We start from the raw sequence: 21,958 nt of genomic DNA on the forward strand, positions 1-21,958 counted from the left end.
TTAACTGACTCGAACGTATACAGGAGATCAGAAATTGCAAAGTACAATGCCCAGTCAGCGACAATCAATCCCATATCATTGATCATGAGAAGCAACGATAAGAAAAATCGGTTTTTTTTTTATGGGGGGAGGGGGGCAGGAAGAGGTAAGAGGCGGCGTATAGGTGGGGAGAAAGCTAGTGCAAGACATGAAAGAACAAGGTAGAGCGGAAAGAAGGGATGCCACTAACCTTCAACACAACACGATTATGCTATTTAGTATTATAGTTTAGTTTTTTTTTTTTTTTTTTTTTTTTTTCAGTGAGAGGTTTTAAGTTCAAATCTCGTTGGCGCTTTCAATATAACTTTACTTTTCACACCTCTTAGTGTAAATGTATATTGCTATACAAAAAAGAGACACGATTATTAAATGAATTATTTTCTCTAACTTGAATATGACACGATTATTAAATAGAAGCTAATTTTCATACACAATTTTTAGCTTCTACACACTTTTCTTATTCTTGATAATCAAAGTATAACCATACCAAATTACATCTATAAACAAAAGTTTGTAAGAAAAGAAAAGCTTGTTTAATGTTCACAAGTACAAAAAAGCTTAACAAAAATATAATGTTCACATCTAGTAAGAGTGTTTAATATTTCATTTTCACTTTCATTTTAAATGAATTTTCTCGTATTATGTGGTATATACATTGTATATAAATTGACAAGTTACATAATTACGTAAATGCGTTAAAGCGTGTCATTTTTGAGTTAGAAGAGTTGACCGAAATACGAATCTTTTATTAATCGTTAAATGTGACTAACCCAAACCTGATTAGTTGAAATGGTGGTTGCATTATGAACTTCATGTTGGGTAAGGTATTGCACGCGGGAAAGGAGAGCGTGGGCGTCGGAGAAAGGTAGGCAAGTGAATCCTAATCCCGCCAATCATAAAAGACAATATTTTCTTCTTTAAGACCAACGGTCACTGAATCAATAATAATTCACTCATTAAATTATTGTTATTTTCTTTTTCAGGTCAAAGTATTTTTCTTTTGTTAATTTTCACCAATCAACTTTGACCACCTTTCTCTCTTAAAACATGACACGTCACTTGACAGCTTCCAAATATTTTACTTCTTTTATCTTATCATAGAAGGGGGGAATTGACAAGAGCAATATTTGTTGGTCCAAAGTGATTGTAATGTAAATACAATACGAAAGGGATTTTTTCTCTTCCACCTAATCCTCCTCATCAAATAATCTGTATTCTTAAAATTTAATTTAACAGCTACAAATACGGGTTTATTTTAAAAGTTATAATAATTGTAGTCATTGAATCAAATTTCAAAAGTTCTAATTGTTTGATGAGGATGATTAAGTGTAAGAGATTCGGAGATGATCCATTTCCAATACAATAGACATGTAATGAGATAAATATAAATACTAGGTTTGTTTTTAGTTAAATTGTATTTGAGATTGGTATAAATTTTCACTTTGATCCCTCATATTTAAAATCAATAGAAGTGGTCATTGAGTTAGTCCACCGTCCATCATTTTTGATTATTCTGTCAAAAAATTTTGTTAAATAAAGATTAAGATGACAAGGATACCCTTAATTTTTGTTAGTTTATTAAATTGACAATATTTTTGTTATTTTGGTCATTATTTACCCAAAAAATTTTACATGACCAAATTAATTGACGGTTGACAAATCCAAAGACCACTTCATTAATTTCAAATCACTAAAGTAAATAGTTATGTCAATCACAAAGACTATTTTAGTCAAAATGCCAAATATTATAACGCATCACTAATCACACCAAAGAATTTCTCTCGTGTGCTCGTCTAACATGTATTAAGTAATAATCCGACACCACTATTAAACGGCTCTCAACTTTAACAGACATTTTGAGAATCGAATATAAGACTCTACGATCACAACAAAACCAAGAAGTTACAAGCGGACCGGGCGTCATTAACAGACAGATTTTCAGCATCCAAAAATTTGAATTTCATAAGAATAAATGAATCAGAAAACACCACCGTGTTTATGCAGGACATTTTATTACATCAATTTGTATAAGAAAAGTATGAATATGTTAAATCAGAACCAGAGAATATACGATAGACAATGCAAAACAAGGCCCATGTACACGAAACCAAAACTGAAATCGGAAGCGCGTCGCAGTCCTAGGTTCACCGGATGCAGGTCGTAATTCACAAATTGCTCTTCAAAACTCAATTTACAAATGAACCCACAAGGAGAACTGCTACGTGCCCCATGAGTTTAGAGGGGACTTGTATCGTATGTGTAGGAAAGCCATGGGTGCTCCAGTGCTTCCCTCGCGGTTGGGCGTCTCTCGGGATTGACTTCAAGCAGGCTTTTGACAAAGTCGATGAACCCAATGTCGGTTACTTGCAGGTGATTCTCCAAGGAGGACTCCTCCGGGATTATGTATTCCAGTTGGCTTGTTTCCTGAATGTGGGATGGCAAAGCGTTTAGTCCGAATGAATTATTCATCGACTCATAAAAAGGAAAAGAATTGATGATTTCCCATTAGAGAAACCGGAAACACTTAAATACTACATTTCATGTGTCGGAAGATACATTTTCCTTGCGTATTATCCAGAAAAAGCCTACCGCAACTCATATTTAGGGAGAGAGATTTGGAGTACGCACCTCATTTATGTGGTAAAGATCTAACTCGTGTGTGAAGTACTTATCGGTCTCCTGACCTTTCACTAACATATCCAGATCGATAGGACCAAGCATTCCAATCATACGCGCAAGGATCATTACAACCCCGTCATTTGGAAAGAGCACCTGGTCAAGACACAGTCGTATGAGCACGAATGTATTTATGTATGAACGTTATACCCAAGGAATTTCTCCTTCAAGTTGACGGGAAACTAAAGAAAATATCATACGAGAGGCATAAACAGTGTACGAAGTTTGCAGGGTACCCAAAAAATAGCCAATCAGTAACAATGCAAACAAATTTCAACATAAGTAATGAAACAGAGCCGAATATAATGAATAAAACCAAGCAAAGGAGAGGTCATACTTCTCCGGAGCATAACTCCGCCAATATACAGCCCAGAGACCACATGTCAATCTTCTCATCATAAGGGAGGCCAAGAATGACTTCAGGAGCTCTATAAGAACGAGATTGCACATATAGAGACAGATTGTCCGTGCGAAAGCAACTGCTTCCAAGATCAATTACCTTTATTTCACACCTTCTGTAACTTTTTATAAGAATGTTTTCAGGCTTTAGATCGCAGTGAATAATTCCCAAGCGATGCAAGTAGTCCAATGCCTCTAAACACTGACGTGTTATGAGCTGTTAATAGGGCACCATTAAGTTCCGTGTTAGCTGTCTTACCCGTAATTAATTTTTAAAGCAGCAGAAAAGCCATGTTAATAGGTTTATGGAATCTAGTACGGCAAGCATTTACGACTTAATACAAACGAACCTGCAACCTTCTTAATGTGAAGTAAGCTTCTCCACCAGATTCTTGAGTGAACTTCTGAAATTCATACAAGTTTGCCCGAAGGAGTTCACAAACAATAAAGAGATGCTCCTGTTTTGCAAAAATAAATTTGAGCATACTAAATAATTTGCACAATGCATGCTATCATAAGAATTTCAATCAACAATCCCGAAAAGAGATAGATAGTCATCATAGGGTTAAAAAACTTAGCCTTGGTGAAAGACAATTACCACATCCCACTTAAATAAAGCAAACATCAAAACAATTTTTGAAGTATTCTTATATTGGATCAGAAGGAAATACCTGATGGTAGAAGTAGTCATAAAGTCGCAATACATGGTGTTCGTCTGCAGGGTCATTTTTGTTGACGAACTTTAGAAGTTTAATCTCATCCAGACTCTGGTCGAAAAACTCTTTATCATTCTTTATGATTTTGAGGCACACATCGACTCCTGTGTGAAGATCATGAGCCTGCACAACCTTACTGAAGGCTGCCGAACCAAGGTATTCCGTTATATAGTACCTGCTTGCAATTACAGTCTTTAGCACAATTGGGAAATCCTTGCTTTCTTCAAATCCGGTCCTGTAAATGGCATAACAGATGAGTAAAACTGATAGCTACTTATCAATAAACATGCACATGAGCGCAATCCTTTATCAAAACATAGATACGAAAAAATCCTCCCAAGGTGAATGCTTCTGTCAAAACCATAGAAAGTGGAATGTGCCAAACAAACCTGTTCTTCCTGTGTACAATTCTCAAGTCGAAAACTTCATAATCCTCATCATCATTGTACATCAAAACCTCATCGGGAGCAGCATCATCTCCCTCGGCAGCAACCTCAGGCTCGTGGGATCCTTTGTTTACTTCACCGACTCCAACTCCATATCCTTCAACTCCCTTTTGCATGAAATCATTCACTGCAACCTTACCGTCTAAACCAGCGGTCACTTTAAACTTTTCATCCTGTTCATTTTTGGAACTCCTTTTAGCAGAGCAATTAGAAGTCTTGCTTATCTTGTCATATGGAGCAGAATCAACATCCATACAAAGGATGCCCCCCGAAACATCTAATTGGTAATTTTTGAAATCGGTTTCTTTCAAACTTGGATAGCAGCATTCTGCACAATATTCCTCAAAGCCTTCTTCCAGCTGATTTTTCTTATAATTCGTCGCATAAATCTTGCTTGTATCATCCACGGGAGAAACATTGGTAAGACAACTCTTGTCCAGACAATCGAGGCTTATTTCCGATTGAAATGCTTCGGATTTATAATTCAGATCCAGCACTTTCTCGCTCCCCTTGTCTGTATCTGAAGTCATGATGAACTTATCCTCAGTGGGACAGGCGAAGAAGTCCGGCCCTTCAAAGCAAGGAGTCATGAAGTCTCCATCATCCGTCTCATCATGCCAGAACAGGTCATTTTGCATATCGAAATCGTGGTAATCGCGTGCCGTGCCAAACTGAGAGAACCCATCGGATGAAGCTTGGGAGCCGCTTGGAGATGTAGATCGAACTCCGTACGGGTTTGTGAATTCTACGAACAAGAGAAAAGAGTGAGACATCTCCAAATTTACTATTAATGTGCATTATCAGTTAAAGATTAGTAACTAAATTACAATTTAAGTACATTTTCCCAGGATTAATTCTAATAGTATATTAAAAAAGCAGACCTAAGTTCGAATCCCGCTCCTATAAGCTACAAGTTTAGATTAGATTAGAATATCGCTCGAATAATATAGTAATATACCCGAAGAAATGATATAACAGAGGGAATGACAGATGAATAGTTCTATACAGTAATGCCCAAGTTTTAATTTTTATTGCTGATAACATGTTACACAAATCATGATCTTCGAATTTAAACAAACTTTTTAAAAATAATCGTACTATACTTAATTAGAAATTAACCGCAAGCTTAATTCTGATCAAAGTCAATAACTTTAAGTTCTTAACTACCTGAAGAGCACTTGTTAGAAGTAGAAGATCCCGCGCTCACAAACTCGTCGTCCACCGCCGAGCTCGACCCCGAGCATTCTCCGCCGCCCTGAACCTCCGACCGCCGGAAGCTCGCTGGAATTCTGACCGGCGGCAGCGGAGGAGCCATCGGAAACATGAATTTCTCGTAATCGAAAGAACCCAGATCGCCCTGTTCAATCATATCCTCTTTGAGAGCCGATTCGGCCTCCGAAAACCCGTTTTTCCTCAGGAACTCGAGCACCGCCAAGACGTCGGCTGAGTCCGCCATGGACGTGGGAATTCAGAGCTAGTGAAGCAGTACTGGTGAGAGAGGTGATTAGTGGGCGTGAATAAAGGTAGTTGGGAGGGGTAAAAGTGGAAACTAAGACATGGTTCTGGGTTTGCATGCTTGTAATAGAGAGAGAAAGAGAGATGACTTCACTCTCTCTCCTCTCTGCTTCTGCTGTAAACTGAAGCTAAAGAGGGGAGAGAGAGAGAGGGAGAGAGAGATGTTACCAACTTTGAAAAGCCAGGGCCGTGGGTTTTGGGTTTTTGTGGGCCCTTGCTTTCATTGAAATGACCGTACACGTGTACATACATGTTTATCCACGTGGAAATTGGTCTTATTGTTTTTCTTGTATTTCTCTTTATTTTTGGTGAAACATTATTTGGCTACTCAAAGATGAGTAGGAACTCCTACTCAAAACTTTTAGTATTTGAATCACAGAGCTTTGTGCATATAATCAAAACCGTTCATATTATCAATCACACTATAAAGATCATCTATGCAAAAAATGAATTAAAACTAATATCGTTTAGTCAATGTATTCTAGCAAATACATAAACGGTTTGTAATGCTTTTACTAATTTCATTCATTTGTTTTTATACAGTTCGATGACTAAACAACCTTAGTTTTAATTGATTTTTTGCAGAGATGATTTTTATAAGGTGATTTATAATATGAACAGTTCAAATTATAAACACAAAGTTCTATAAATTGGTAACGAACAATTTTGAATAGGAGTTACTACATAAGCCAGTATTGTTCTTTTTGGTGGGAAGTCATTTTGGTCGTTCATGGACCATTTTCCCTTCACTTTTTTCTCCTCATCCAAAAAAGAAAAAAAAAATGAATGCGTTTTCTTTTGCTTTTTCTTTATAATAAATATGTTTGTAGTACTTGTACACGTGAATTACGTTTTTCGATTAATGCAGTGTGCTTGATTTTTTTTACACTGAAGCTAATATTTTATAAAAATAGTTCAGAGCTTGCTAAATTGAATAGTTTTTCTTAGCTATTACTAAAACAAGAAAACCGATTGTGACTAGCATGAAGCTTAAAAGGATTACAAGCGTAAATTCTTGAAGGACAAGGTCTAAAAAAAGAAAAAAAAACTAACTTAATTAAACATTAATTGAATGACAAATGAAAAGTTTAATTTTTATTATGAAACTTCAAATACTACGTTGGATACTAAAACAATCCCGGATGATCAAAATCTATGTATTTCACAACAAAGAAGTGATTGGGTTTGTGACGTCGTTCCCCTTCTGAAAAGATGTCACGGGCCCAAGTCGGAGCTCGGACACTAAATCTACATATTCTCGCTGCATCCTTGTTTCTTCCGACAATCCATTTCCTCTTCAATTCGTTGTGTCATTTACTCTACATCAGCTTAACTAGTGGCTGGTTGATAAAATAGTTGGTAGTAGGTACTTTTTTTCAACATGGAAAAAACATAGTGAAAATTACTACATGTGTTGATAGTCAAATATGAAGCATCCTTACCTTAAATTTACTCTTTGATTGTTTAAGCAAAGTTTGGACCCGTTTGCAATTAAAACGATTTTCCCATTTATTCAAATAATGATGAGGATTGAAGTAGAAGATTTGTCCCTTGATCTTAAATGCAAAACATATCAATAGACAGAGCCTTTTATTGCCAAGGGATTCTCATATTTTAAGAAAAATAGAGATTAGTTGTGAGACCTATTATACATCGAACTTTAACGATCTAGAACGTTTATTTTTTAAGTCTTCATTCTTGGATCGTCCTCACAAGAAAATCAATGCAGTCCGAAACCATTTACTCTTTTGATTGTCTTGATAAAATTTCAATGTTTTATAGAACATAGTGTTCGTCAATTTCTTTGAACTCAATTAGGTGTCTCAAACATTTTCGATTTGGCTAATATTTTGAAGGATGATCTATAAAGTGCAAATTGAAAAATGAACGGTTCAGATCGTTGAAGTTTGATGCGGTGTGAACCCCATAACTAATCTCTATTTTAATAAAATAAAAAATAAAAAAAATAAAAAAAAGGAAATTTTCTTTAGATAAAGGGTCTGTATCAATGGATTCTTTCATGATTGTTTTTTTTTTTTTCCTTCCATTTAATCAATATGTGACTTTGATTATGTTGAGGCTTAAAGCATTAATGTATCATTTGGTGCTTACGGGTTGGTGGACAATAATTGGTTGGGTGATACCTGTAAACAATAGTACATAATCTTCCTCTCCTTAAATGTCCTCTCTGATTTCTTAATCAACCTAATAATTGGTTGAGTGACATATTCACACAATAAAATTTCCTAATTATTATTTTTGATGAGAAATGATAGTCACACGCTATTTATCTTTTACACCATTGTAGTTTAGACAACGAAGTTTAACTTCAGTTTTTGTATTTTTTAACTATATGAGAACTGTTATTAGTACTTAAGTTGCAGTATACACATATAACCTCTTTATAGTGAAAAGAAAAAAAAAATGAAAAGCAGAACTGCTGGGTGATTATTTACCAGTTTACTAATTGTTGAAAGTAGTGGTTTTCCTTGATGGATATGATTTTCTTATTCAACCCATTAATGTATCATTTGTTTAAGCCCTCCTCTCTAATTTAGTGTAGTAATATTATTGCAATATAAAGCCTCATTATTTCTTTAAAAAAATAGGACATGAGCAACAGACCTTCACATTGTAAAAAAAATTCAAAATTTGCTCCAAACATGCTAATTTCAATGGAATGTTTAAAAACTAAGGGTTTTTTTTATAATTTTTTTTAATTTTTTTTAATCCAAAATGATCCTTGAGATTGACATAATTCATTTCTTTAGTCATTGAGATTTAAAATCGATAGAAGTGGTATCTGATATTGTCCACCGTCAATCATTTTGGTATTTTCATAAAAAATCTCCGTGAAATGGAGGTTTTTATTTTATTTTTTTAATCAACCCCTTCCCATGAACTGACAGTTTCTTCAATTTAATAAAAAAAATTCACAGAAAAAACTAAAATGATTGATGGTGAACAATTGCAGTAACCATTTTAACTAAAAACTCGAAAACTAATAATTGTCATTATCTTTGATTTGCAAGAATTAATAAGCTATAAATCCAAGAAACGTAAAATTGAAGTTGCACCAACAAAAAGTGAAACATTGCCAAAACAATACGAACAAAAACAGTAACGTGATCAAACAAAATATCATATGTAAAATTTGCATAAGTAAAAGAGAGATGAATTAAAATGCTGTAAAGATGAAAAACGTTGCAATCTGAGTTCATATTCTTGTTGTGAGGGATCCAATTGTTAGCTCGGTTTACGGATGCAACCAACTTTTCATGGGGTCGTGAAATAAGTAACTCAACCCACCGCAGTTCATGATGATGTTGTTTCTCCAAACAAAGTGTGACACACAACCTCTTTTCTTCACTTTCCAGCTTCTTTTCCATGTGACGATGGTAAATAATCATAAAAGCAGACATTTTTAAATATCTTTAATTATTTCTCTCCTTTATTTCTTTATCTTGATTTGACCGTGAAGTTTGAAAGATGTGGCCGTTGGTGAAGAAACTTGGGTGGGGTTTTCCGTTTTCAACCCTCCCCAACAAAAACAAGAAAAGTGGGTTTCCATCCTCTTTACATTACATATGTTTGATCTCGTTCGTTTATTTTATTTCATGTAAAACGAGATAATTGCGAATGTAGTATTTCAAGTCATTGATAATTTGATATAAGGTTAAATCGTCAAAATAATCTCTGAGATCTGCATAACACATCATTTTGGTCCTTGAGATTTCAAATCAACATAAGTGGTCCCTAAGATTGTCCACCATCCATCATTTTGGTAATTCCGTTAAAAACTTCATTAAGTGTTCCGGAGCTCTTGGTTGGAAGTTTGGGCAATTTCAAAGCTTCGTAACTCAATCGTTTCTTAACCAAATTTGACCCATAATATATCAAAATGAAGATAGGAAAGTGTAGAATAAGTTTATACCTATTTGGAAGCCCAATGGTTGCCGGAGATGGCCGATAAATAATCTTATTATACACTTTCCTATTTTCATTTTGATATATTATGGGTCGAATTTGGTTAAGAAACGATTGAGTTACAAAGCTTTGAAAATTGCCCAAACTTCCAGCCAAGAGCTCCGGGACACTTCACGGAGTTTTTAACGGAAAGACCATAATGATGGATGATGGACAATTTGAGAGACCACTTCTAGATTTGAAATATTAGGGACCAAAGTGATGTGTTATGCAAATCTCGTAAACCATTTTCACGATTTAGCCTTGATATAATGTTATGTAAATAAAGTACTACACATGAGCTTATATTATTATTAGTAGTTTAAAATGCCATATTAACTAAGCAAGCTGTTTTACGTGTGTCATTTTCAATTGCAAGACACTTCTTACGAGAGCATGAAACTTTCGTTTTATGCCCAATAAAGTTTATCTCATGATAGTGAGCCATAAGGCTCAATTAGTTGAACCATGTGTAAAGATGAAAATCCTGTAACAAATGAAACAAGAACACGTGTACAAAATAATATTTGTATTAATGTATTTATAGGGTTACAATCTCTTTACAACTTGATCCTCTTATTCAATCTCCAAAATGTATAGATGTGTGATGTAAAGGTTGTTGATCTAAGGGTTGCGATGACTTGATATTGGATGAATGGATGTCGCGAGGTTTGGGCTCTTGGCAATGGAAGAACCGGCACGTGTAGAGGTGCTTGGTGGTTCTTCACGGGTTTGAAGAAGAATGCGGTCTTCCAAGTCTTCTTGAGCGTTTGAATGTTTGAGGGGTTTGAGTGCTTGAGAGCTTCAAAGTTTCAAAGCTTCAACATATGGGCATGAATGATTTTCTGGCCCTTTTCTTTGTCTTAGAGCCTTCTATTTATAGACTCTCTAAGCCTTGCCCACTGATGGATTTGGCCTTGATGTGGGCTTGATTAATTGACGAAAGAACAAGGAATCGATTTGTGGTCCGATTCGTGATTTGTCTCTATCAATTAATATTTGATTTAGTTAAATTAAAATAAAATAATTCCTTTTTGCCTAGTGTTGATACGTGTCCTTCTTGATGACTCGTTTGATTTTGATGAGTCACATCCATGTGTACGATTTGTGAGACACATGGAGCATTCCACGTATGCCCTGGCATGTCGAAACTTTAATGTGTTAGTGAACTTTTATTTGACCAAAATTTCGATGTCTACACCATGCATTTTGCATAACTAAGTTTCTTTTCATATATATGTTTAATCTTGTTCGTTTATTTTATTTTATGTAAAACATGATCATTGTTAATGTAGCATTTTAAGTCATTAACGTAATGTTATGTGAATCAAATACTACACATGATCTTATATTAATAGTTTGAAACACCACATTAACTAGAGAATTTATTTTACGTGAGTCATTTTTAGCGTCCAAGACATTTCTCACGAGGGCATGAAACCTTCCGTTCTATGCCCAATAAAGTTTATGTCATGTTGATGTCCATGAAGGCTTAATTGGTTGAACCATGCATTATGCATAACTAGGTTTCTTTTTATATATTAGTTAAACTAGTTAGTTAAGATAATTTGTCTATTTTCTTACATTTATGTTGAGTCATGTTCTCGTAAATTACAGTAGTTTGTAATTGAATATTGCATTGTTAAAGAACGAAAGCTAGACTTATTCTTTTTTATTTTATTTATTTTTTAATTTTTTGATTGCTTGATTAGTTGTTTATAATTGTAAATACATCATACCTAGATTCGCAATTCTTGTTCCAGGTTCCAACCATAGATCACCATTAGTTTTATAATTTATAGTCAAAGGCATCTTTAGATTCCCATGCACATTCCAGACATTTTTTGAACTTTCATGGATGGAAGTGGAATGAGAAGAAAATGAGGGAGAATGAAATAGTTGAATACAGCCAGACCCAAATCAAATATTTTAACAAAATTCTAAAACAGAATGACGTAATGATCACTACAATATCTAACAAAGGCATAATTAATATTATTATAATAGTTTTAGATAATTATCTTAGAACAAAGCTGATAATTATCTTAGAACAAAGCTTGGCTGATGAACATTTACCAGCCATCCCTATTGAAAGTCAATGTGGCTGTTCCTAACAAATTGCCTTTTCAAACTGAATAATTCTTATATAAAAAAAAGTAAAAAAATAAAAAAACTTGCACGTGTCAAACTAAGAAATAGACATATTGGCTTTTACATCGACGATTGCTAATTGTTCAGCAGCCAAGCTTCAAACTAAAACTTGGATGGTGCAGTTCTTAATTTGACAAAATCAATAGCTACTATTTTTTAATACCAACACCGGCAACTTTATCCAACAAAATTATTTTTCCAATTATCCAAAAATATTTTTCACTCTTCACATTTAATTTTGTATGCTTAACTTGAAGAGCAAGAAGGTGCAATTGGCATTAATTTTTTTGTAAGACGCAAGGATAGCGATTCATTATAAAAATTGATACAAATATTAATAAGGATAGTTCAGATAAAATTTAAGAGGTCTTCGATCCAAATAAACTTTGACAAACATAAAACGCTAACTTGACCAAACTATTTGCCACCGTTTTAGTGCATTTCAGGGCGACACATGCACACACAAAAAAAAAGATTAATCGGGTTTGCTTTGATAGATCTTTCTCTTAAAAGTTTTTATTAATTATTAATATCTGACAGAAAACAAGAGCATGTTAATTGATACTTATGCACAGCTTATGGTTTTCATTTTTGTTATAATATTCATCATGATGTGCTGTTTAGGAAAAACACATGCCCATAGAAAAAGGACCATTTACAGGAGGAGTTGACATAATCAGATTTGATATCCATAAACCATGTGCTAAATCTGCTGAGTGGTGATTAATTATAAATAATGAGTTATGCAACCAAATAGAACTTAAATGCACTCGAATCAGGGTTGGATCAGTCATCTTAATTTGATAGTGTTAAGTTACCAGCTCACACATCAAAACTTGAGATTTGAATACGAAATACGGTCGTTTAAAAATAGAATAATGTTAGGATCAGTCGCACATATATGTGTAAGTTGTGTAAGTTGAAGTTTAAATTTAAACATTCTTGTTTTATAAGTCTTATACGCTTAAACAGTTAAAATTAACGCTGCAGGATTGATCTTAGAAATTTTCTAACATATACCAAATAATATCAAATTAAAAATGATAAGATTAGTGTGCTCTGTGTGTGGTTGTCTGTGTTTCAAGTTTCGAATGCTGAAGCGAACAAACAACATTCGCATGCATTGCATGCATCAAACACATGAATACAAAAAAGGGTCTTCATTGCACTGAAATCTGGATTTGGAAATGGATAACGCATATCTCAGTTCCTTCTAAATCACCGCTGCTGCGCTGAAGAGTTGCCAGAAGCGCAGAAGCACCATACGAATCTGCAGAGATGGGTCCCCGTGGCCTTCGGCTCATGGTCCTTCATCAACCATGATTTAGTTCGGTTGGGCTTTGTATCTTCTTGGGCTGCATTGTCGAAGTACCTTCTTCCTTTCCTTGCCAAGGATTGTGAATTTTATCAAGCTATTAGTATTACACTTTCAATGGTTTTCTCTTCATTTTTAAGTGAAATTTTATTGTTTGATATCTATAAATAGTGATTTTAATACTAATTATTGCTTGTTCATTGTGTGACTTAGTCGAATCACACCCATGTTTTCGTTGTGTCAAAATGAATAAAAATGATCATTTAATTTGGTTACATTTTGTTCCATGGAGAAATTAAGTCGTTAATTCAACTCTCATGAATATACAAATTATCAAGAAGAAAAATTGTTATTGGTACTACTAGAACCATCATATTCCGTTGCTTCTCAATAAAAAGATAAAGGAATGCACAATGACTATTTTAGAGTGCCCAACTTTGTAGAACAACAAAAATAGTACCCAATCATAGTAGAGATAACAAGCTAGCCACTTAGCATTCGGCCTATGGATAGTTTTCGAAATGAAACCGTAAGCTCCCAAGCAGTGGGAGGAGCCCAAAGCTCTAACCGCGTGCAAGTTAAAGAATGAGCCGGTGAAGTATACACAATTTACTTATAAACAAAAGATCTTATTACTGGATGCACGTGTAAATGACATCCCTGAAAGAATGGAGGGAAAGAACTGGGTTCTCCACTAGCACAAAACTCACACTTCCTATTTTTTGGTAAAAAAATATAAGCATCATCAACTAGGCCTCTCACCCGGTCAGCCAGCGCCAACCAGCCACCGATGAATTTGATGTCCCACCCCAACCCAACCCAACGTCTCCTTCCTCTTCTCTTCACATTTTCATCTTTTCAAAACTTCAACGTCTCCATGATTTCTTCTTTACGTGGAAAAGAAAACCTTTTCCCAAAGTTGAAGGATCACTTCCGATGCTTGGACATGCTCATACGCATCTCCTACTAAGCAACAGGAATCCTCTTCCCCCACACACATGTACCAAAACCACCCACATTACTAAAGTTGTTTCCTATCCCCTTCAATGTGTTCAAATAATTTTAGAAAATATATGTATCCAATTGTAATTAGCCCTTAAAAGCAAGCTATTTCAATTGTCACACAACACTACAAAACAAAAAAAGAACTAGCATCCCTTTTTTCTTGTAGATATCTAGGATTCCCTTTAGACCTTGTGATATCACATGGCATAAAAACTTTAAAGTGCTTCTTCCAAATCATATACAAAAGAATCATATACAAAAGCGTTATGATGTGATTTTTTTTAAAGAGTACTTTTAACAAAAACATTTATAAACAAAAATACTTTTTACATAAACAGCATCTGACCTATAACCATACTACTCGTAGCATTATAAAGTTGGTGGATGGAGCCGTAAGCCACTATTGAATGTTTGTACCAAATATGGAAAAGACGATACGAGCTAGTGGGAAGGCTCTTCTATCATTCTATTTGGCTTTTGTGTATACTTGGCACTGCATGGTTCACAAATTATTGGGAAAATAAAACTTTTATCGGAGAGAAGCAAATGAAAAGCTTTCATTAAATTCTCGTAGAATTGAGAATGAAGTTTTCATTCTGTACATGCTAGATTATGAATTAGTAACTGCATCCAATCTTCAAAAAAATCTAAATTCTTTCGAAGTTTCTCCACCGATTAGACGTGTTGGTGTCAAGTCATGCTCTTTGGTGTATTGTCCAACTTATTTTTGGTGTTTTGTCCATATTATGGTAAACCTTTGTTTTAAGAAACCCTAATTGCCAAAAACCATCTAATTATTCCCAAGTGAAAAAGATGAAAAGAATGAAAATTAATCATGTCGAACCAGCTTTATGCGACAAGCATGTTCAATCATGGTCCCATGGAGTTATTCAAATTGTTATGTGAAAGGGAAGTTGAATATATTCGTGGCTTGCTTCGCCAGATAACAAATTCAACTCGTTCATCTATAATCTATTTGTTTACCTTTTTAAGGACCGACCTTTATTTTTCATTTTTCAAAATTTTCATGCCCTTTTTCTCAGTTTAAATAATTGTAAATTTCTGCACAAGAGCACACGTTTTATTGATATTTTGATTAATATTTTACGGTATAATAGTAATGAAAGAGAGAAATAGATGATTAAATAATATCTTAACTTACTAATTAGCATTTAAGATTTAAATCCATTTAGTAAACCCTAAGCAATAAGCATGCATGTATATTTCAAAATGGGAGGTAGCTTTCACACTCATATTATCTTCTCACTTATTTTTCTTTATTTCTGACTATTGAATTGAATAAATTAAGCGAAAAAAATGAACAAGATTAAACATAAGTGTATAAGAAGTTAAAAAGGTTTGCGTTTATCATTTTTCTTTGAAAATTAATCCAAGCATATGCTTTTGTGTTCATCATATATATTGTTATCGCAAAAGTATAAATTATGTTTCTTGGTATAAAGGAATGGGGTCTCATGCACGCGTACTGTACAAGATCCCTATAAACTGTGAATCCCACACATTCTTGGTAAGAATTCGACATGTTAATATTCAAAATATCAAAATGTTTGGGAATTGTTATTAGCACTCTAAAAGTCTCATTATATAAGTGGAGTATTAGTGTGCCATCTTTATACATTTAAGGGGATGAATCCGTGACACCAAATTTTTTATTTTTTAAATAACTTTTGACACGTGTTTTTGTGGGATTCATTCTGTAACATATTTTAACGATCCGAACTGTCTATCTTTAAGAACATTATAGATCATCCTTGCAAAAAATTACATAATTCCAAAACCATTAAGATATTCAATTGTAGTGAAGAAATAGACGAATACAGTACTTCAAAGAAACCCTAAACTCTTAATCCAACAACTATATAGTTTCATATTTTGATGATATTTTGTATACATGATCATTGAGAGAATAACTAAAAAATAGACAATTTAAATCGTTGAAATACATTACGAAATGTGCTCTACAAAAACATATGTTAAAACTTGTATAAATAAATTGGTGCTACGAATCCGACCCCATATAAATTCTTCGATAGCTATATATTTAAATTCTTCAAGATATGTACGAGTGTCAAGCGAAGAGAATAGTAACTTGGATTCTGTTCCTACACATTTAATCCACCCAGAAAATATTGTCGATAGTGTAAGAATATGTTCTCTCTGATAAATGATAAGTACGTTTCCACTTGCTAATCATATCTTAGCATACAGTTGTAATCAAATATACAGATTAAAACCTTACTTATCTATTTTTTATTTTTCAGTTAATGACGATTTTACTTTTCTAATCCTCAAACAATTCGAGAGAAATGACTAATGGCACAATGGCCCCAGTCTAATCATAACTTGATGGAGAAAATCCACCAAGGAATATAATTAAAAATTACAGTAGAAAGTGTGTGAGAGAATTGAGATGAAAAGGTCTACATGGAAACGCAAATGGAGATTATGTCCCATAAAGAAGGAAAAGGATCATCACGGAATCTTTTTTTTATAGAGGTTATTAGAGATCTTGTGATCGTGATCGTTCATCGTATATCGTACGATCAATTTTTATGAGGTACTATTTATATTTAATTTTAAATTTTAAAATTTCTGACCACACTTTATAGGATGAACGATCACGATCACGATCACGGAATCTGTAGGTTAGGAAAATGATCCTTTTTCCATAAAGAAATGAAGTCAAATCCAATCAGTCATTTTCTATGCATAAAAAAAGCTCATTCGAATACGATCATATGATATGCAATGAGGCCACGAAGATTTTTCAACTTCAAAAGTGAGAGTAATGTTGAATAAAACATCACAAATGTTATAATATAGCGACAGCACAACACCACCCAAAGCTAGTTTCAAACCAGAAATTAAAACATTTGTAGGTCTTTATTTATTATTTTTTTTTCGAAGTCTTTGTCTGATAATTATATTCTAATTAAAATATATGTAGGTGTTTAGTTCACATGTTCAACCAAAGTATTTTCATAAATTTCTTATTGCGTTGTTGGTCTCCTTGTATATGAATCTACCTTGATGCCATCTCCAACCGAATGGTCCAGAGGGCCAGAGGGTCGAAAATAGCCTGAAAACCGTCTCTGACCGAGGGCTAGGTCAGAGGGCTGTGGAATCTCAGAGGGCCCCACAGAATCGAAGAGGGCTAGAGGGCTAGAGGGCTGGAGGGCTGGCTGCAAGCAGCCAGTCCGGGATTGGCCAAAAATACTGGGTATCTTGTCGGTTATAACCGACATGAATGCTTAAGAAAAAAAAAATTCAAATGCAACGGCTAGCTAACGTCAGCTAGTTGTTGCATTTGAATTTTTTTTTATAGTTTTATTATTATTTTTTATTTACAAAATTTTTCCTATAACTTATATTTTTAATATTTCTTTTAAATTCTATTTTTTCCTATAACTTTTATTATACAAAATTTGTTTCATTTTTTTTTTAAATTCCATTTTTTCCTATAACTTCTATTTCACATAGTTGCTTTATTTTATTTTAAATTCTATTTTTATCCTATAACTTCTATTTCACAAAATTTGTTTCATATTTTTATCCTATAACTTCCTAAGTCATTATACAACATTAAATTAAATTAAGTAACATGAAACAACATTAAACAATATGAAATAACATTAACCAACATACAAATTATACAACATAAACAAAAAAAAACATTTAACAACATTTTAAAAAACATTTAATAACATAAAACTTAAACACCTACTCCATGCTTCTTTTGGCCCAAAGATGTGCAATAAGATCATGTTGCAGGTACTTGTTTGTGGCATGAGAACGTATCATTCTATAGCGCCTCATGTACTCATTTATAGAGATACTACCAGTTCTTGGATTGAAAGGCAAATTAGGCTTATCATATATTTTTGCACGAGCCCTTCTTGACCTATTTGGATCTTCTTGGTCGTCATCGGACTCTCCATCAATATACTCATCTCGCTCATCCTCCACTATCATATTGTGTAATATGATGCAAGACATCATGATGGAGTCCAAATTTTCTCGACTCAACCCTCTTGCCAGTTCGCTAATAATCTTCCACCGTGCTTGTAGAATACCGAAAGCTCTCTCAATATCTTTCTGGTATGCCTCTTGGTGTAAGGTAAACAACTTTTCTGCGTCATTCCTAGGGTTTGGAATTGCTTGGACAAGTGTCGCCCACTTTGGGTAGATGCCATCTGCCAAGTAATACCCCATATTGTATTGACGGTTGTTGATGTAGTAGTGAAGTTGATGTGCTTTACCTTCCGTCAAGTTATTGAAGAGGGGTGAACGCCCAAGAACTATAATTTCATTTTGGGATCTAGGGACTCCAAAGAAAGCATGCCAAATCCATGTGTCATATGAGGCAACCGCCTCTAACACAACAGTTGGCTTTCTCGACCTTCCGCTAAAGCCTCCTTACCATCCGGTGGGACAGTTCTTCCAATCCCAATGCATGCAGTCTAATGACCCTATCATGCCTGGAAACCCACGGTTTTCAGCTTTGCGAATGAGCCGATTCAAATCTTCTTGATTTGGCTCGCGGAGGTACTCGTCTTTGTGAACCTGAACAATTGTGTCACAGAATTGTTGAAGAGTATTAAGGCATGTAGACTCAGACATACCATGGGTTTCATCCATCGAATCAGCTGAGGAGTCATAGGTCATCATTCGAAGTGCAATAGTAACCTTCTGATGAGGTGAGAAACCAGGGCGGCCTGCTCTGTTCAGCTTCTGTCGAAAGTATGGATTGACTTGCTGGACATCACGAAGTAAACGCTCGAAGACATGACGCCTCATCCGGAAGCAACGTCTGAAATCCTCTTCTGTGTACACCGAGTTGGGGTTGAAGTAGTTGTTCATCAGATTGGCATACGACATCACTCTGTTTCGTGGTTTGTAAGAGCGACCAACAATAGAGCCACCCCATTGAGATTGTTCCTTAGTTGGTTGACTCACCATGGCCGCAACCATAGCTGCTGCTATGTTTTGTTTGTTGCGCCTTACTTGAACTTCTTCATCACATTCCTCATCTTCTCGTCTCATTTGTGCCCATTTTGCTTCCAATTTGGAATTGGATGATGAGCCCTAGTTGGAATCCGAAGATGATCCAAAGTTGAAATTCATTGCAAACTTGAATTGAAAAAGATTGAATTGAAATAGATTAAATTCAAAGTTGTGTGAATTATAGCCTAATATCCACCCTATTTATAGCAAAAGAAAAATTCAAATCCAACGGCTAGCTGACGTCACTTAGCCTTTGTTTTTAAATTTAAGTTGTAGTTTTTAAATAATAAATTATGTTTGGCCCTCGGTTGGAGATAGTTTTTTGTGGCAGGGCTAAAACGAGCCATCTGACCCTCGGTTGGAGACGGAGGCAAATATGGCCCTGTACTGTTCATTAAAATATTAATATCTTGGAGAATCTTGGAGGGCCAGAGGGCTAAAACGAGCCCTCTGGCTAGCCATCGGTTGGAGATGGTCTTATATTATTTAATATAAATGTATAACCGACAAGAATTTTTAAAAATAATTTTGAAACTAACGGCTAGCTGGCGCCAGTTACCGTTGGATTCAATTTTTTTTTTTTTTGTTGGGCCTTTTTTTTTTTTTTTTTTTAATTTCTATTTTTTTTCCTATAAATACCTAAACCATTCCTCACAAAATTTTCACCATTCCTACCATTTCAATTCTCATATTTTCCTTCATTTTTCAAAAATCTATCCTTCAATTTTTTTAATAATTTTGAAATGGCCTCTTCTGCAATGAAAGGTAGGGCTTGGACCCGAAAAGAAGATGAAGCTCTTTGCAAGGCTTATAGATGAGTGTCGGAAGATAGTGTGAGGGGGAATTGTCAAACAAATGACGGTGTTTGGACTCATGTGTCCAAAAAATACTTAGAATTCTATGAAGGCACCACTCCAGTGAATATTCGAAACCACGAAAGTTGTTCTTCAAGATGGAAGAAACATCTCCAGCCAAGTTTGAACAAATGGCATCAAGCATTGTTAGCAGCCGCAAGTAGACATGAAAGCGGCGCTAATTACTACGACGAAGTAAGTGTTTACACAATTTATTTTAAATATTTAATTATATTACATTTAATTTCATAAATTAATTTCCTTTATTTTTTTTCTAGGTACGCCAAGCGGAGGAATTGTATATGGAGAGCAGCTCGAAACCCTTTCAGTTTCACAGTTGTTGGGAAATTTGTAAAAGGTGAGTGTTATTTGAAGATCCACCAAAGAGAGCTCCTACGCCGGTGTTCGAAACTGCATCCTTAGCTGTAGATATGGATGAAGATGGATCTGCAACCATTCAACAAAAAAGGGTAGAAAATCCGTCTTTGGGTGAAGGTTCCATACCTAGGGCTATGGGACGAAACAAGGCACGAAGGTTGAAGGAAAATGGCAAGGCAAATGATAATTATGCCGCTCAACATCAAGTGGCGGCCTCATTGCGATTATTGGCGGAGCAAAATGCTCTTGAGGCCGAAGAAATGAAGCGTAGGCATGAAGAACGGGGAAAACAAATACAAGAAGAGATGAATGATGAAAATATGGAAAGGAACACTTCGAATTACACTTCAATGAGTAAGGCCTATTTTGATAGGAAAAAAAAGAAGAAATTATGAGCCGACGACAGTTGTTTACCTCTGACTATACTCATACGATGGCGGATGATTAAGATGATGTTGATTATGGATATTAAATTTAAGTTGTTTTAGTTTTTAAATTTAAGTTAATGTTGTTTTCGAATTTAATTTGTAGTTTTTAAATTTAATTTGTCGTTTTTAAATTTTAGTTGTAATTTTTAAATATAAGTTGTAGTTTTTAAATTTAAGTTGTTGTAGTTTTTAAATTTAAATAATAAATTATGTTTGGCCCTTTGGCCCTCGGTTGGAGACGGAGGCAAATATGACCATGTACTTTTCATTAAAATATTAATATCTTGGAGAATCTTAGAGGGCCAGAGGATTAAAACGAGTCCTCTGGCCAGCCATCGGTTGGAGATGGCCTGAAATAGGAATAGAATCAAATTTCAAATGAAAGTCCACAGGGGCATCATGCATGGTACTACTAGGGTTTCCATGTAATATGGACTTCTTTCAATTAGAAGCAAAAAGTAAAAAGAGAGCTTGCGTTACTAGTACTCCACCGAAACACACAAGCAACATCTACCACTGAATGAGGTCTGAGTGTCACTTATACAACGAGACCATCATTCAATCTAAGAAACACACCGTTAATAATTTTGACTTCTTATTCTCATGATAGAAAGTTATGGAAAGGTCAGAATGATTTACATTTTACTGAAATACATGAGGACTCTTCGTAAGATTAGTTGTCCAGACGCGCAGATTAGTTTCTAACTAGTGTAAACATACGAGGTACATGTATTGATTGTCAAAAACCAATCACGTGCTCACTCACAATTAATCTCAATATTTTTTCAAAATATTAATTTATAAGAAAAATAACCAGACGTGCATCTTTTGAATGAAGAAAGTTAATTATAATTTATGCTGATCCACACCATATTCATAGAGACAATGATCATGAATACAAGAAGACAAGTAAACCGTAATACAAATAAATTTAAGGTATAACTAGGATTTATAGATTTTGTTACATATAATAGTAACGTACAATAGTAACACTACGTGATATATGCATGTCGAAGTGGTATTCTCGAATATAGTGTACAGAGCG

At 34.6% G+C, this 21,958-nt stretch overlaps 2 protein-coding genes across 2 annotated transcripts; both read right to left on the minus strand.

Annotated features, from left to right (window-relative positions):
- Positions 1–1,983: 1,983 nt before the first annotated feature.
- Positions 1,984–5,928, minus strand: LOC137734720 (uncharacterized). Its single transcript, XM_068473987.1, has 7 exons — positions 5,444–5,928; positions 4,220–5,021; positions 3,786–4,065; positions 3,465–3,572; positions 3,053–3,331; positions 2,668–2,811; positions 1,984–2,463 (listed from the first exon to the last, which is right to left on the minus strand). Exons 1-7 carry the CDS (start codon positions 5,730–5,732, stop codon positions 2,275–2,277), a joined length of 2,091 nt encoding a protein of 696 aa, XP_068330088.1. The 5' UTR covers positions 5,733–5,928; the 3' UTR covers positions 1,984–2,274.
- A 12,737-nt stretch (positions 5,929–18,665) lies between these two features.
- Positions 18,666–19,292, minus strand: LOC137734463 (uncharacterized). The gene has a single exon (XM_068473724.1). It carries the CDS (start codon positions 19,290–19,292, stop codon positions 18,666–18,668), a length of 627 nt encoding a protein of 208 aa, XP_068329825.1.
- Between the last annotated feature and the right edge of the window lie 2,666 nt (positions 19,293–21,958).

Source organism: Pyrus communis, chromosome 5 (genome assembly GCF_963583255.1).
Source record: "Pyrus communis chromosome 5, drPyrComm1.1, whole genome shotgun sequence".
Lineage (NCBI taxonomy): Eukaryota > Viridiplantae > Streptophyta > Magnoliopsida > Rosales > Rosaceae > Pyrus > Pyrus communis.